General features: G+C 34.9%; 5 protein-coding genes and 1 non-coding gene across 6 annotated transcripts; all 6 read left to right on the top strand.

Moving 5' to 3' along the window:
* Positions 1-15: 15 nt before the first annotated feature.
* Positions 16-807, top strand: NAEGRDRAFT_74621 (uncharacterized protein; the record flags this gene model as incomplete). Its single annotated transcript, XM_002670331.1, has 1 exon — positions 16-807. The coding sequence occupies one exon, from the start codon at positions 16-18 to the stop codon at positions 805-807; it is 792 nt and encodes a 263-aa protein (XP_002670377.1).
* Positions 808-1000: 193 nt separating this feature from the next.
* On the top strand, positions 1001-4561 carry NAEGRDRAFT_74620 (uncharacterized protein; the record flags this gene model as incomplete). The annotated part of the gene is made up of 1 exon (XM_002670330.1): positions 1001-4561. One exon carries the CDS (start codon positions 1001-1003, stop codon positions 4559-4561), a length of 3561 nt encoding a protein of 1186 aa, XP_002670376.1.
* Positions 4562-4737: 176 nt separating this feature from the next.
* NAEGRDRAFT_74619 (uncharacterized protein) lies at positions 4738-6420 on the top strand (the record flags this gene model as incomplete). Its single annotated transcript, XM_002670329.1, has 1 exon — positions 4738-6420. The coding sequence occupies one exon, from the start codon at positions 4738-4740 to the stop codon at positions 6418-6420; it is 1683 nt and encodes a 560-aa protein (XP_002670375.1).
* A 92-nt stretch (positions 6421-6512) lies between these two features.
* On the top strand, positions 6513-12362 carry NAEGRDRAFT_81870 (ras GTPase domain-containing protein; the record flags this gene model as incomplete). The annotated part of the gene is made up of 1 exon (XM_002670328.1): positions 6513-12362. One exon carries the CDS (start codon positions 6513-6515, stop codon positions 12360-12362), a length of 5850 nt encoding a protein of 1949 aa, XP_002670374.1.
* A 133-nt stretch (positions 12363-12495) lies between these two features.
* On the top strand, positions 12496-12584 carry NAEGRDRAFT_t723. The gene has a single exon. It is a non-coding gene; the product is annotated as a tRNA-Thr (tRNA).
* A 260-nt stretch (positions 12585-12844) lies between these two features.
* On the top strand, positions 12845-14816 carry NAEGRDRAFT_81869 (UDP-glucose:solanidine glucosyltransferase). The gene has a single exon (XM_002670327.1). It carries the CDS (start codon positions 12873-12875, stop codon positions 14775-14777), a length of 1905 nt encoding a protein of 634 aa, XP_002670373.1. The 5' UTR covers positions 12845-12872; the 3' UTR covers positions 14778-14816.
* Positions 14817-15058: the final 242 nt, after the last annotated feature.

Here is a 15058-nt window from a genome sequence, read left to right as displayed (position 1 = left end):
TAATCAAAACAAAAAATGTCTGCACTATCATCCGATAATACAACATCATCATCAGATCAACAACTTGATCATCCTAACAACAAAAGTGATGGCAGATTAGTGAGACCTGATCAACAACCTTTTAGTGTTGGTTTTTCCAAAGAACATCCATCAGAGCACAAAGCCTTCACTGGGTCCTCTGATGATCTTTTGGTTCCATTCTGTAGGAGTGTTCAGGCTGTTTGTTATCATGATTTGTATGTTCAGGGAAAGGAATATGGCATTGTAGAGCCTTGTCCGAATGCTCCTCTCTTTGCAAATTGTACCATCTTGTTTGAAGCAATGCACAACAAGGAGAATGAAAATTATGAGCTCTACAGAAAATTCGTTTCTTGGTGGACTGATGCCATTGCTAGGATGATCTTGACTGGTGGTATTGAAGATGGAATCCATTTCAATTTGGCTGGTTATTCGAAAGAGAGAATTCAAGTAGTGAAGGATAGATACTTTTCATTGATGGAAAATGATGAGAATGTTAAATGGTTAGAATATGAATTTGTTAAAAATTACAATACATCTGGTAGATATAGACACGTTCCACACTTGAAGTTTAACACAAAATGGACGGAGGAAGAAAAAGCAATCATGAATTGCCCTAATGATTTATATCCTGGATTTACGGATTGGGATTTGGGTGTTATTTTACGAGATGATTTATTATTGAGCAAGTGCTCTTTCTATTGTGTTAATTCTGTTCATGACTTGACCAATTATAAGAAACTCAGTAAGGAGGAATTGAAAGAACAGTTTGGAATTGATATTCAATAATATTTTACAAAGATTCTAATCATCATCACTTTTGTTTTTTTGCTTATTTCAGATTGTTATAGAATTGAAAACAACATTTGCACTGCAATGCTTCATCATGAATGACATGTTGTAAACTGGAAAACCAGGAAAGAACGGAATTAGTTCTTTCAAGTTTCCAAACCATTGAACGGAATAGGAACCCACTAAAAAAATGAGTGGATTACTTCATCTTTTACCCCCGGAAGTACTCACTCACAGTATTCTAGCATTTATTCCTCACAATTCCTTGATTCATCTTAGGTTGGTGTGTTCCGAATTTGATCACTTTATTTGGGATTATTGGAAATGCACAAAAACTTCATATTTAATACATTTCCGAATGTTTGATCAGCAATTCATTCGGATTGCACAAACCTACCTGAGTAAACTTCCCAAACTTCGGTCCATCACTCTACAAAATTTAGAGGAGGCCAACCAAAGGTTCTACGACTTGGAAGGTGATGGTTTGATCAAAGGCTTGAGTTATTTAAATAATATTGAATATTTGGATTGTCATAAATTGATCAAGGTAAAGCCATCATTTGTTGAAGAGTTGGCAGAAGGTGGTGATTTGGCCAACACAGTGACCGAGTTGGTTTTGCCACAATTTTGGGCAAAACCTATCCATCTAGACTTTACCCCTTTTAAAAAGTTGAAACGATTATCCTTTGTGAAGGGTGTTGATGAAGGTTTTGTTGGCATTGCTGGTATACAGTTTCCACCTTCATTGGAGTATTTCATGTTTGGATTCACGGCCAATAACCAAATATTAGAACCATTGAGCCAATGTAAGAATTTGAAAGAAATTGTGTTACCAGAAATAATATCGTGGAGTAGTATTTCAAAACTGTTAAAGCATTTGGATTTAAATAGTATTATAATGAGAGGTGTAGATGCTCAAACTTTCCCTCTCCAAGAATCTACTCAATTTTTAACAAATGTTAATACTCTCCAATTTACTGCAAGCAGGTTCAACTTGAAGCCTTTGCAAAGTTTAAAATATTTAGAAAACTTGACTATTAATTTTTCTAGAGACAAGAATATTGATCTGCTGCACAGTGCACTCAGTGGATTGACCAACTTGAAGAGTATTGATTTCACTTTCGACGAAGATACCAACTATGAATCTAAAAAGACTTTTCCCCCTGTAATGTTTTCAAAATTACACACTTTGAAAATTAAGAATTGTTTATCGAGCAAGGCAATTATGAGTTTAATTGTCTTTCTATGCAGTCCTTCTCTCAAGGAGATATCCCTATGTGATGAATATATTTATGACGATATAGTGTCGAGCCCATTATTATGCCTAAAGAACTGTCCACTACTTGAAAAAATGGTTATAGATTTACCTTCTAGTTACCTTTTAGACGTATTTAAATTTTTCAAAGAATCAAACACAGTGAAATTGAAAGTTCTAAAGGGATATTCATTTGATGAAAAATTAATCGATATGTGTCCCAATAAGCACACTGTAGAAGAATTGGAAACGTCAAATAATATAGTAGAAGCTTTGGATTTGAGAGAATTTTCCAACTTGAGAAAAATGACATTGAATAACCATGATGAGGATGTGATAATAGAGCTCCCAAATTCTTTGCAACATTTGAAAATAGAAAATCTTCATTCATCCTCTAATATTTTAAAACAAATAGCTAGACTTCCATTTCTAAAGACTTTGAATTTAGTTATACACAATCTTAGGGATGAAGATTTAATAGAAATGATTGAGAATATGGATGACAATCCTCCAATAAGCTCACTTATCATCAGATATTCAGAGCATTTAACAAATTCTATTATTGGTCCCCTAGAAAGAAAGATGGTCAATTTAACAACTGTTCTTATTGATGACTGTCCAAAAATTAGAGATTGTGGTGAAATTACATTGCTCGAATATGAAAAGAGATTTGTATTTTCATCTATCTATTCTGAGTTTGAGCAACCTCCAGTTGAACGTTTACATTTATTTGTCAAGAATAATTTAGGAAATTTAGATGGTACACCAGAAACTATCATAACAAAGATGAAATCTCAAATTGAATTATTAACATCTTCCGGGAAACTGACAGAGTTGTATTTCACACTTGTTGAATTTATATCTAGAGGCTATTTGAGTGGTGCTGATTGTAAAACTACATGGTTCTTTTACAAACACATTATTAACACCTATACTGAAAACCAAAACGACAGAAGTACTCAAAGAAATACTCAAAGATATCTTATAGATAGAATTATTCACCAAATTTCAGATGAGTTTATGGATGGGCATAGAGAGGAAATTTTGGACTGTCTTTCTAAAAATCTTCATCGATTTTTCAGCAGATTTTCAGATGTGGCAATAATATTGTTGAATCATAACCGTTATGAACAAGTTTTGAAATATCTGCCATTTGTTGGTCTTATTAGACTCAATCCTGTTTGCCAAGAAGTGATGAAGTTATTTGTGGAGGGAAAATTAAGACTATTGGATTACTATAGTTTATCAATTATCGAACGTGTGATGGATCTTTTCTGCCGTTCTGGAATATCCGTTGAGTATGTAAGATTGCTCGAATCATTCTTCCAACTAGTTGTCCAAACATACTTGATCAAAACTCCTTCATTTCCTAATGCTAACGACCTGGATAAGTTGGATGAAATCCAAAATAATATAGTACAACACCAGCCGGCTATTGAAAATGATTACGTAGATAATTATGTTCAAAGAGTAGCTATTCCTTCTTCCTCATCTGAACAAATGGAATTATCTATTGATGAATTGGTGAGATTATTTTCTCCTCATTTTGCAGAAAGTGAATATACTAGGATTAACATTTCACCTAACGAGTTCAAGACTAAAAAATTCACCATTGAAGGGCATGAATGGCTACTTTCAATTGATGAATCAGTTACCTTCAAACTAATACTTTCTAAGCCAAAATTAGAATCTGGAATATTATTTGGTCATACCATAGCCCACTGTTGTATTATTTTCCCAAGTGGAATGACCAATTTCCATGTGTTTACCAACAAATTCATACCACAGTCTGACTATTCTTACAATAACCATGTCTCCTTCCCAGAAGAGCCATTCATTCTTTGTATGAAAATAGTTGAGAGCAAGTATTACACAGTGGAAGAAATTACCTCTTTATTGGGGGATAAAACTATTCAAGAACCTGAAGTGAAAGCGTTGATAACAAAATCTGCTTGGCTTGCAAGAAAAATTCACAAGAATAGGCTAGTTCAGTACAAAAACGTTAGAGTTATTACTACCACTGATCTATCAGACCATGCATTTGCCAGCCAAGAAATGGATATATTTGGATCTAAGCACATTCTATACATACGACCAAATGTTGAAGGATATTTTTACATTGACTTTGGAACGTATTTGAGCTCATCTCCACATTTAAAATTGAGTTACCTCATTGCTAATGAAACTTTGGATGAGGAATCAATTGCTATTTCCAAAATTAACAAACCACTATACGAAACTCACGATCTTAACTTTTTGATATTTGGTTATGAAAATATCGCTATAAGAGGCAAATCTAACATATTCGAACAAGGTATTTACAAACCTAAAATCATCACCAAAGAAAATGGCAATACCTATTATCAATTTACTGTTCATTTGGTTATTGTCTTGGAGGATTCTCTAATTGGTTTCGAACCAGTGTTTTCAACAAACAGGCTTGCTGGATATGACAGTAGTGAATTTAGTGATGATGATGATCTCGATGTATATTAGACTGTTGTCAACATGCCAAGTGATTCATCTTTGCATAAGATATTTGCATTCTCAAAAATCTCCTTCAAATCCAGAAAGTACTTGGGTATTGAATAGTTGCACTAGAAAAAATGTCATCTCGCATTACTCTCCACCATCCCACCTTCTCTGAACAAGAAACTAAATACCATCAAATAATGAATAATTTGTTGGAGAATTTCACACATACTCTTCCTCTTCTCTTACAACAACACCATTTGATTTTCAAAGAATTTTATAAGTTTGAAGAATCTGGAGGAGTCATCAATTCAATATTCATGATCCGAGCTGTTAGAGAGGGAACTCTCGAAGGTGTTGAACTGGTTTTGCGAATTTCCAATTGTCACACTTTCTGGAAAGGAATTTCTGTTCGGAATGAAGTCAAATGCATTCTATTTGCTGAGAAAGCTGGAATACCAACACCTAAAATTGTTTCCTATTCAGATAATGCTGAAGAGTCCCCTCTTGGTTGCGAATATATTTTGCAAGAGAGGGCAAAAGGACAAACTTTGGCAAACTCTTGGAGATTTCTCTCAATCAAACAGAAAGTTCAGCTTCTTGAGGAGTTGATCGTTATTGTTGGAAAATTACACACAAATTCCGAGAATAAGAAGGATGATTATCAAGTTGGATCCTTGTTGGGAAGTGAAAAGAGTTCTCTTGGAGTAATTGTTGGTGATTGTGCTCCATTGGGACCTTTCAAGAATTTGAAAGAAATGGTCATTGAGCAAATAGATTTCACTCTGAATCAAATTTCGAATACTGGAGAACAAGTTCATTATCCTCATTATCTTGATTTTGTTTCTCTTCATTCAGAACCTCTTCTTGATTTGAAATCCAAACTGTTGCATACAGATGATGGAGTGGAAGATCCTAATGTCTATCAATTTTGTCATTGTGATTTGAATGCATCGAATATAATGATCAAAAGCAATGCATCCTTAGATACAGCAAAGGTATCTGCCGTTCTTGATTGGCCACAAAGCAGATTCACTTCAGTTGTAAAGGAGTGTGAAACTCTAGCTCATTGGGCCTGTCTTTTAGAAATGCTGAACAAGGACATGCCCGTTTCAGATATGGAAACATCATTTGATGATAAACAAGTCAGATCCAAAGTAATAGAAATTATCGTCCCAATTTGGGAAAAGAATGGTATAAATGTTACCATTCCAGACGAAACTACATTCACACGACACCAAACCTATCTCAATATTTTATATTCTATTCCAAGATTGTACTTTTTCACAAACAGTTGGTTTCATGGCTTGATGAAAATGGGCAACTTTGACCTGCAACTTGGCTACAGAGACGAACCATTTGATGGCAGTGAGGAATTGAAACAATTGTTAGAGGATATTAAAAATGTTCTGTTAATCTTCTATTTCGTACACTTTCAAGTTCACCATTACCTTCAAAAGGTTCACCATCTCACAAAACAAAATACCAAAAAAATGTTTTCACAACTACCCTCTGTAAATTCTGTTTTATTTGGTGGTGGCTATCCATCACAACTATCTCCAACAACTCCTCCTTTCGGTGGTGTTAATTTGTTTGGTGGTGCTTCTTCCATGATGAACAACATAAATAATGGCTTAAAGTTGACTGTTAGAGAACCTACTGCAGAGGACACAACCCGATCATTGATCATGATGATGGAAAAAGTAAATATTGGATCATCATCAGGTGGTGGTGATGTGTCATCAAATATTGAAAGTTTGTCAGCAAATGAAACTAGCCAATTATTGAATAGACTTCCGAATATTGCATCTGAAGTGGATGATTGCAAGGATTTCTTCATGAGGTTTGTTTTCTTTTACAATAATAATTTACAATTTAAATAATTTAATATCTTATATTATGAATTAATCAAAGAGAAAAATCGTTGAAAGCACCAATTACTGCAGAGATCAATAATGTACCCTTTCCACCGGAAATGAATTTGGAGAAACCAAAAGAATTGATTGAAGAGGAGGAAAAGATTTTAGGATCAGAGTTGAGTGTGATTCGTTATTCGCCTGAAGGTGTGTTGGATCGTTCAGTGCCATCGATCACTATTACCTTCTCTCAACCGATGGTTCCTGTCAGCAGTATTGATGAAGTAATGGATACAGTTCCAGTGGATGTTTCTCCTCTTCCAAAAAAAGGAGGTCAATTCAAATGGTTGGGCACAAAAACTCTAGTTTACGCAGCCAAATACAGATTTGACATGTCCACCAAGTATACAGTCACTGTTAAGAAGGGAACCAAATCAGAAATTGGAGGAATTTTGAAAGAAGATTTGACATTTAGTTTTGAAACTCCAAGATTATCTTTAATCAGCTCCCTTCCTTCTGATCACACTATTCATCCTCTGAATGAAGTTCCAATTTACTATTTAGAATTCGATCAAGACATTGATCCAAGTGAAGTTATCAAATTCATTTCAATTAATGAGAATAGTAATTTAGCCACCTTAATTCATGACGGCAAGAGTTCAAATCCTCTCGTACAGGAGTTCATCCTCAAAGCACTCAAAGATTTCGACTTGGAGAAGAGGGATTATCATACTTATGAAGCTTACAAACGAAAACTCAAAAATGCTCCAGAGAAACGACATTTGTGGTTCCATGTTAGTAATTATCTTTTTGGAAACTCTGTAAAGGTGAGTATCATGAGCGGAGTTACAGGAACAGAAGGACCATTGCCAACACTACATTCTCATATCACCACTGTAAATAATTATCCTGCGTTCGAGTTTATCAAAAAGTATGGAGGAGAGCTCCCAATGCAAGCTTTTAGTTTGCAATTCACAACTGGCATTGATTTGGAAAAATTGACAGAAAATATGTTCACTGTTTCACCACCAATTGAACGGATGTCATTAAATCCATTTGGAAATAGTATTAGCATCTCAGGTAAAATCAAAGGAAGAACAACATACAAGGTTTTCGTAAAGAATCTTGTCGATGTTTGGGGGCAAGTGCTTAAAGACCTTACTGTAGAATTTCAAGTTAAAGGTGCACGCCAATCAATCCAAGCATTCAAAACCGGTGTTATTGTTATGGATCCAACATTGAATCCAAGTCCATCTTATCCTATTGTAACTGTAAATTTGGATGCTGTACGTTGCAGGGTTTACCAGGTCAATCCATCCACGATGTTCAATCATTCAGTACTCAGATTCCAAACAGACGCTACCATTAAATATCCTGGCACTCTAGTTTATGATGGAATCATATCAACAAAGGGAGAAGTTGACGAACCAGTCGAAACTGAAATTAATCTTCAAGAATATCTTCAGTATCCATCTGAGAGCATTGGCCAATTGTTGGTGGTTGTTGAAGCTGAAATGAATAGCTGGAAAGCTTCATGGAACACTCGACCTGGTTATGTTTCATGGATTCAAACAACGAAGATTGCAGTTGATTGCGTTATTGATAATAACTCTTCAATTGCCTACTATTGGGTAAATTCCTTAATTGATGGCAGTATTATTAAGGACAATGTGACCTTCCACTTTAATAATCATACAACAAGTTCACCAGATGCAAAAACTGGAATTGGTTGTATTAAAAATATTTCTGGAAATAGTTATGGTTCCTGCTCTTTGAATGCCATAGCAACTCATGGACATGACACATGTTTCATTCCAGATGTATATTATGCCAGAAATGCGTTTACTCCTCAAATAACTGCCCATATTTTCAATGATAGAGGATTGTACAAGCCAGGTGAGACTGTCTCTATTAAGGGTTACGTAAGAAGATTTAATTTGAAAGGAAATGTTTTTAGCATTGATATTCCAACAAATTCTTCCACTTACACAATTTTAGATGCCAGACAACAACGATACGAATCAGGCAAAGTACAATTAAGCTCTGATGGTACATTTAATATTCAATTCAAAGTTCCAGATAATGCCAACTTGGGAAGTCACACAATTATGTTCTCTGATTTTTCATCAAATCACGCATTCAAGGTTCAAGAATTTAGAACTCCAGAGTTCAAATCAAAATCTTCAGTATCACCTGGAAATTACATTGTTGGTGGATCTGCCATCTGCACAACCAATGCAGATTACTATAGTGGAGGTGGAATTTCAGGAGCCAAATGCAGATACACTATCAAACAAACTACCAGCAGCTACACTCCTCCAAATCAATCCTCATACACTTTTGGAACGTCTCTCAATTTCTTTGGAAACGACTTTGTAAAGCAACTTTTCTCGGCCAACTCAAATGTTGGTGTTACAACCTTTGAAGGTACAACAGATGGTGATGGAGAACACCAAATTGCAATTGCATTTGAGGAGAGTAATCGTGTAAAGAAGGCTCCAATCACCATTTCTGTAGAATCTACAGTTCAAGATATCAATAGACAAACAATGACATCATCAGCATCCTTCCTCGTTCACCCTTGCAAATATTATTGTGGAATCAAGTTGAGTCGAGAATTTGCAAAACAAAATGTTCCTATAACTGCCTCTTTGATTGTTACAGATATTGACGGAAATTTGGTTTCAGGAATACCAATCCAATTGAAAGTCACTACTCAAGTGAATGTCAAGAAAGGATACAAATATGCTTCTGAAACTGTTGAAGTTATTGATAAGGTTTTCATATCGGAAAATGAACCAATTGAATATTCTGTCAAATTTGAAAAAGGTGGCAACTATTCATTTTCTATTGGTATTGTTGATTCTGCTACAGGACAAACAAACAAAGCATCAACAAGTTTATTTATCACTGGATTTTCTGCAAGAGAAGTTTTGATAGGGAAGAAACAACTCACTCTTCTTACAGATAAGAAAGAATATCAAGTTGGAGAAAAGGCCAAGATTCTGATTCAATCTCCATTTGATTCCAAAGCTGAAGGCGTACTGTTTACACAACTTCATGGAATTCATCGTCAATATCCAATTCAAATTGATGCTGATCTTGGTTATACAGAATTTGAGCTTGGAATTACTCTAGATCACATTCCAAATGTTAAAGTAAGTGTTGAACTCTCAGGTTCTGAATCAAGAGTAGATGCCACGGGCACTGTTTTAGATTTACCAAAGCAACCTGCTTTTTCATCAGGTTCTTGTGATATTGAGGTTTCAAAAAATTCAAGAAGCTTATCTGTGGAATCTAAACCTGAAAGAGAATATTTGACACCTGGAAGTGAAACCAGTATCAGTGTACTAGTTAAGGATCCAATGACTGGAGCTCCACAAGAAGGATGTGAAGTGTGTATCATTGCTGTGGACGAAGCTGTACTCTCTCTCACCAACTACTCCATCAGTAATCCACTAGATACCTTTGTTACACCATACAACACTACTTATCAACCTTACTCTCTCAGAAATAATGTATTTGTAAAGAGCTATCAGGGAATAATATTCCAAGAGGAGCAAACTTATACCACCACCAATTCCCTGTTTGGAACTTCTCTTACTAACTCAGGTTTTTCATTTTCTCATAATCATCATAGTTATCCGATGCAAATGCAAATGCAACAAATGCCAGCATCTGATCCATTTTCTCCTTCAGTCCAATCGTATGGTGGCTTTGCGTTTGGTAGTGCAGCATTTGCTGGTATGCCAGTACCTGAACAACCAATGATTGCAGTGAGATCAAATTTCAATCCATTGGCAATCTTTAGTCCATCTAGTAAGACAAATGCAGAAGGATTCACAAGTGTAAAATTCAAGATACCTGACAATCTTACAAAATATAGAATCACAGCAGTTGCTGTTAAGGGTGATTGGAATTTTGGAATTCATGAATCTTCCATGATAGCTCAACTTCCATTGTCAATTAGGCCATCTCTTCCTCGATTCTTGAACTTTGGTGATAGAGTAGAATTTACATGTGTTTTACAAAATCAAACTCAATTGAATTTGGAGGTAAATGCAGCTATCAATTTTACCAATTTGAACTTGTTGGATGAGTCAAAGAAGGGCCTCAAGATTAGGATTCCAGCTTTAGGAAGAACTGAATTGAGATTCCCAATGTCAACCGATAGAGTTGGTATTGCACGATTCCAAATTGGTGTGTCGATTGCCACAATCGGAATTAACTTTTCTGATGCCATTGAAAAGGAAATTAGAGTATTTACACCTGCCACTACTGAAGCATTTGCCACTTATGGTGAAATGGATGGAGATTCTTCTGTTTTCCAACCTGTTAAGGCTCCTCCAAATGTTTTCACTCAATTTGGAGGCTTAAAGATTTCTACTAGCTCTACTGCACTTTCTTCACTCACTGACAGTTTCTTATACTTGTACAATTATCCATACGAATGCAGTGAACAAATTTCCAGCAGATTACTTTCCATTATTTCTTTGAAAGACATTCTTCTTGCATTCAATTCACAACAAATTCCTAGTAAGGAAGCAATCGATAATAATATCAAACATGCTCTTACTGCCTTAGAAGCAAGACAATTTCCAAATGGTGGATTTGGATACTGGTCCTATAATAATAATTATCGTATCAGTCCATATGTGACCTGCCATGTTGGCCACATGCTTGGACGTGCCAAGATTGCAGGATATTCAGTGAATGAAGGAACCCTCTCAAAATTAATTCCAGTATTGAGAAGTATTGAAAATTATTGTATTGAACTTGATTATTCTGAGGAATCTATTAAATCTACCAAGGCTTATGCATATTATGCTTTGGCTTTGTTGGGTGATTCTCAGGTCAAGAATTTAGCTGAAAAACATTACCAAACCTACAAATTGAATGGAAACTTTGAACATTTAGCTTGGTTGGCCACTGCCATGTATTTATCTAATAATAATAGAGCTACCGCCTCAGCCAATCAAATCATTGAACATTTGAATAAGCATGTTAATGAAACTGCACAAACTGCCAACTTTATTACAAGTTATGGTGATGTACTGTCAACTAAACATGTCATGTTACATAGTGACAGAAGAACTGACGGAATTTGTTTAGAAGCTCTTATTAATATTACTCCTAACAATTATCTCATTCCAAAGATTGTTAAGGGATTGCTAGCTCACAAAAAGAAGGGTCGTTGGGGAAATACTCAAGAAAACGTTTTCATTCTTCTTGCTCTCAATACCTATTTTAATGTTTTCGAAGGTGTGACACCAGATTTTGTGGCCAACATGTGGTTGGGTGAAGATTATTGTGGAGAACAAGTGTTCAAGGGAAGATCCAAGGATGAAAATCAATTAAATATTCCAATGAGTTTGTTGGAATATGAAAAAAAGACTCTTGCCATCTCAAAGCAAGGTCCTGGAAGATTATATTACAGAATTGGAATGGAATATGCACCAAAGAATTTACTTGTTGATGCATTGGATTATGGATTTGAAGTTCAAAGAACCTATGAACATGTTACTGATTCTTCTCATGTTTCATTTGATAAGGAAAAGAATACTTGGAGATTTAAAGCTGGAGAATTGATTCGTGTCAAGTTGACCATGACAAATACCAGTCGTAGATATCATGTTGCCTTAGTTGACTATTTACCAGCTGGTCTCGAACCAATCAATCCAGAATTGAAAGGAACTCCAGAGATTTCCTCTCTCAATGGAAGTAAAACCAACAAACCAAATTCTTGGTGTTGGTGGATTAATCCAATCTGGTACGAACATCACAACATTAGAGATGAAAGAGTCGAAGCATTTACTTCACTATTATGGGAAGGCACTCATCAATTCACATATATTGCCAGAGCAACATCCATTGGTTCATTTGTGATTCCTAGTGTAAAGGCAGAGGAAATGTACACTCCTGAAATATTTGGAAGAAGTGCTACTGAATTTGCTGAGGTTTATGAATAATAAATTTTATCCAACAAGTCATTCCACTACAACCAACATTTGAAAATAATTATTGGTGGATTGATGAAGGTGGTTGTAGATTTTCTAAAGAACATAACATCGACATAAAATGTTGTATATAAAATCTTCGTAAGGCGGCTTAGCACAGTGGCAGTGCATCAGTCTTGTAGGCAGAAATGCTGAGATAACTGAGGGTCGAGGGTTCAATTCCCTCAGTCGCCTTTTAGCATTTTAATCTCTTTCTTTGAAGTACTGCTCTCTCTTAACACTGCTATTTTTAATAGCATTGAAATTCAAAGACTTCCTTAGTTTTCCTCAAGTTAAAAACTTGGCGGAGACACATGCTGTGCTAAGCCATTCAATCATGTTCAATCATTGAATCTTACTAATTTGGAGCGGTTTTCTAAGGCCGCAATGTACGGTTATTCTAATCTGGAACTTTAACTTTCCACATTTCAACTTTTACATTGAAATGATTGAAGAAAAAAAACAAATCACATCCCCAACAAGATGTTCCATCGCCACAAGTCTGGAATTTATCTCCCGCTTCTTGCCCTTCTTGCTTTTTCGCTCGTGCTAATTTTTGTTCACATTCACGCCAAGGAATTTGATGTGAAGAATTTAGCAAGAACAACCACGGAACAAGATTGTACTAGGAAACAATTCGTTTTTATACCTACACCTGATAGTTCTCATGTTAGAGATATGTCAGATGTTGCAAAAGCTACAAGTTTGATTTTAAATGCCAAATGTAAAGGATTTAATATTTCCCAAGTTAAAGTTTTGACAGTTTTTATATGGAAGAGTGTGTTGGAAGAAATTGCCAATAATTCAATGAGTGAATATTTCCCACATGAGCAATATTTCACTCCAACTTTGATGTATGATATTAAGGATTCGAAAGTTAAAGCTAAATTGAAAGAAATGGATGGTTTTAGAAAGAGTGAAACTTCCAAAATGAAAAGATATGTCATGGGTATCGATATCTTGTCAGTTGCCTATTCAACTATCATTCAAACAATTGATAACATGTTTGAACAAGATTCTGAAATGAGGTCAATTAAGGAAGAACGTCCAGAAGATATTTTATTTGTGATTGACATGACAGCTCATTCAGCAGTTGATTACGTCCAAAGAGAAGGTTTTAATTTTGTCATTGTAAACATTATGCCATCTGTCATTTTCAATCACCACACTCCTCAATATATTGGCAGATTTCCCTTCACCACAACAAGTCTTGCAAAACTTGAAAGAATTTACAGAGAAGAAGGAATTTTCAAATATTTACTGACACGTCTCTATGAAGAAGTTTACATCCAAGGTCAAATTATTCTCCAGGGAATTAAATCGATTCAAGAATTGAATTCTGACAGGCGAGCAAACAACATGACAGAAAAGAATGAAATTTTATTCACAACCTCAGAAAAAACTTTCATTCACTTTACAGCTCCTGGAGTTTTGGATTATAGTTATGCAATTTCACATAATAATCGATTTGTTGGTTATAAGGCAAAATCAAAGAAGGATCACAAACTTGTTGGAAAACCAAAATTATTCGACAATTTGGGAGAATCTAATTTTACAATGTTCAATGAGAAGAATGATAATTTAATGGATGATGAGATGGTGGCATGGTTGGATGATCAATTGGAAAGAAAATTCTCAATTGTTTATGTGGCCTTTGGAACTAAATTGGAAATTTCTCATGAACACATTACAACAATTTTGAATTTTATTGTAAAATCTGATGAGAATATTCGAGTTATTTGTGTTCATGAAGGACATGCCAAGTTAAATTTGTCTGAATCAGTTTCTAGTAAGATTCTGTTCCAAACATGGGTCAATCAGGAGTTAATTCTTTCACATTCGGCTACTTCAGTTTTTGTAACACATGCAGGAGCTCACTCACTATTTGAAGCAGTTGATAATCAGGTTCCAATTTTGACATTCCCAATATTTGCCGATCAATTTTCCAACTCTGTTCGTTCAGAAGATTTAGGATTTGGATTTGACATTTCTGAAGATATTTACAATCGAGATGAAAAGTCATTTGTCAAGAGCATGAAAACAGTTTTGAGAGATAGAATGGAAATTAAGAAGAGAATGAGAGAAATTATGAGAATTAATCAAAATGCTGCCAAGTTGAGCATTTCAACAATTCAAAGTTTTGGAGAATCATTCAAGAATGTCACTGAAATAGTTTCGAATAATGTGCTGACTGCTGGTGAAATTATCATTGATGTTGCTTTTGATCATTTGGATGAACATTTGAGAGATGTTTCCACCAAACTTTCTTGGTATATTCAACTTAATATTCCATTGATTTTCGTTAGCTCAATTGCTCTTTCACTTCTTTTCCTAACTTTCAGATGTTGTTTTGGAAGAATTAAGATTGAAAACATGAAAAAGAAATAAAACACTTTCTGATGAAAGTCCACATTCAATATGTGACACAAAATTGCTCGAATGATGTTGTTCATTCTAGGAAGAAGCATTATATCTTTAGGACATTTTTGAAGGAGAAAAAAATAGGGCTCAAACTGAGGCTTCTAAAAAAGGAAATACATAAAATTTTAAAAAAATAAAAAATGCTATATTCAAGCAGGATATCTAAACTACCATTATATGAAAATTGAACGAAAAATAAGGAATATTGAACTAGAAAATATAAAAATTGCTTCTCGAGTGCCGGAATA

This window comes from Naegleria gruberi, assembly GCF_000004985.1.
Source record: "Naegleria gruberi genomic scaffold NAEGRscaffold_72, whole genome shotgun sequence".
Lineage (NCBI taxonomy): Eukaryota > Heterolobosea > Eutetramitea > Acrasida > Naegleriidae > Naegleria > Naegleria gruberi.
This window is presented reverse-complemented; position numbering and strand designations above follow the sequence as displayed.

Excerpts from the sequence above, each read along its gene's own strand:
- NAEGRDRAFT_81869 (XM_002670327.1), top strand. The coding sequence starts at position 12,873 with ATGTTCCATCGCCACAAGTCTGGAATTTATCTCCCGCTTCTTGCCCTT.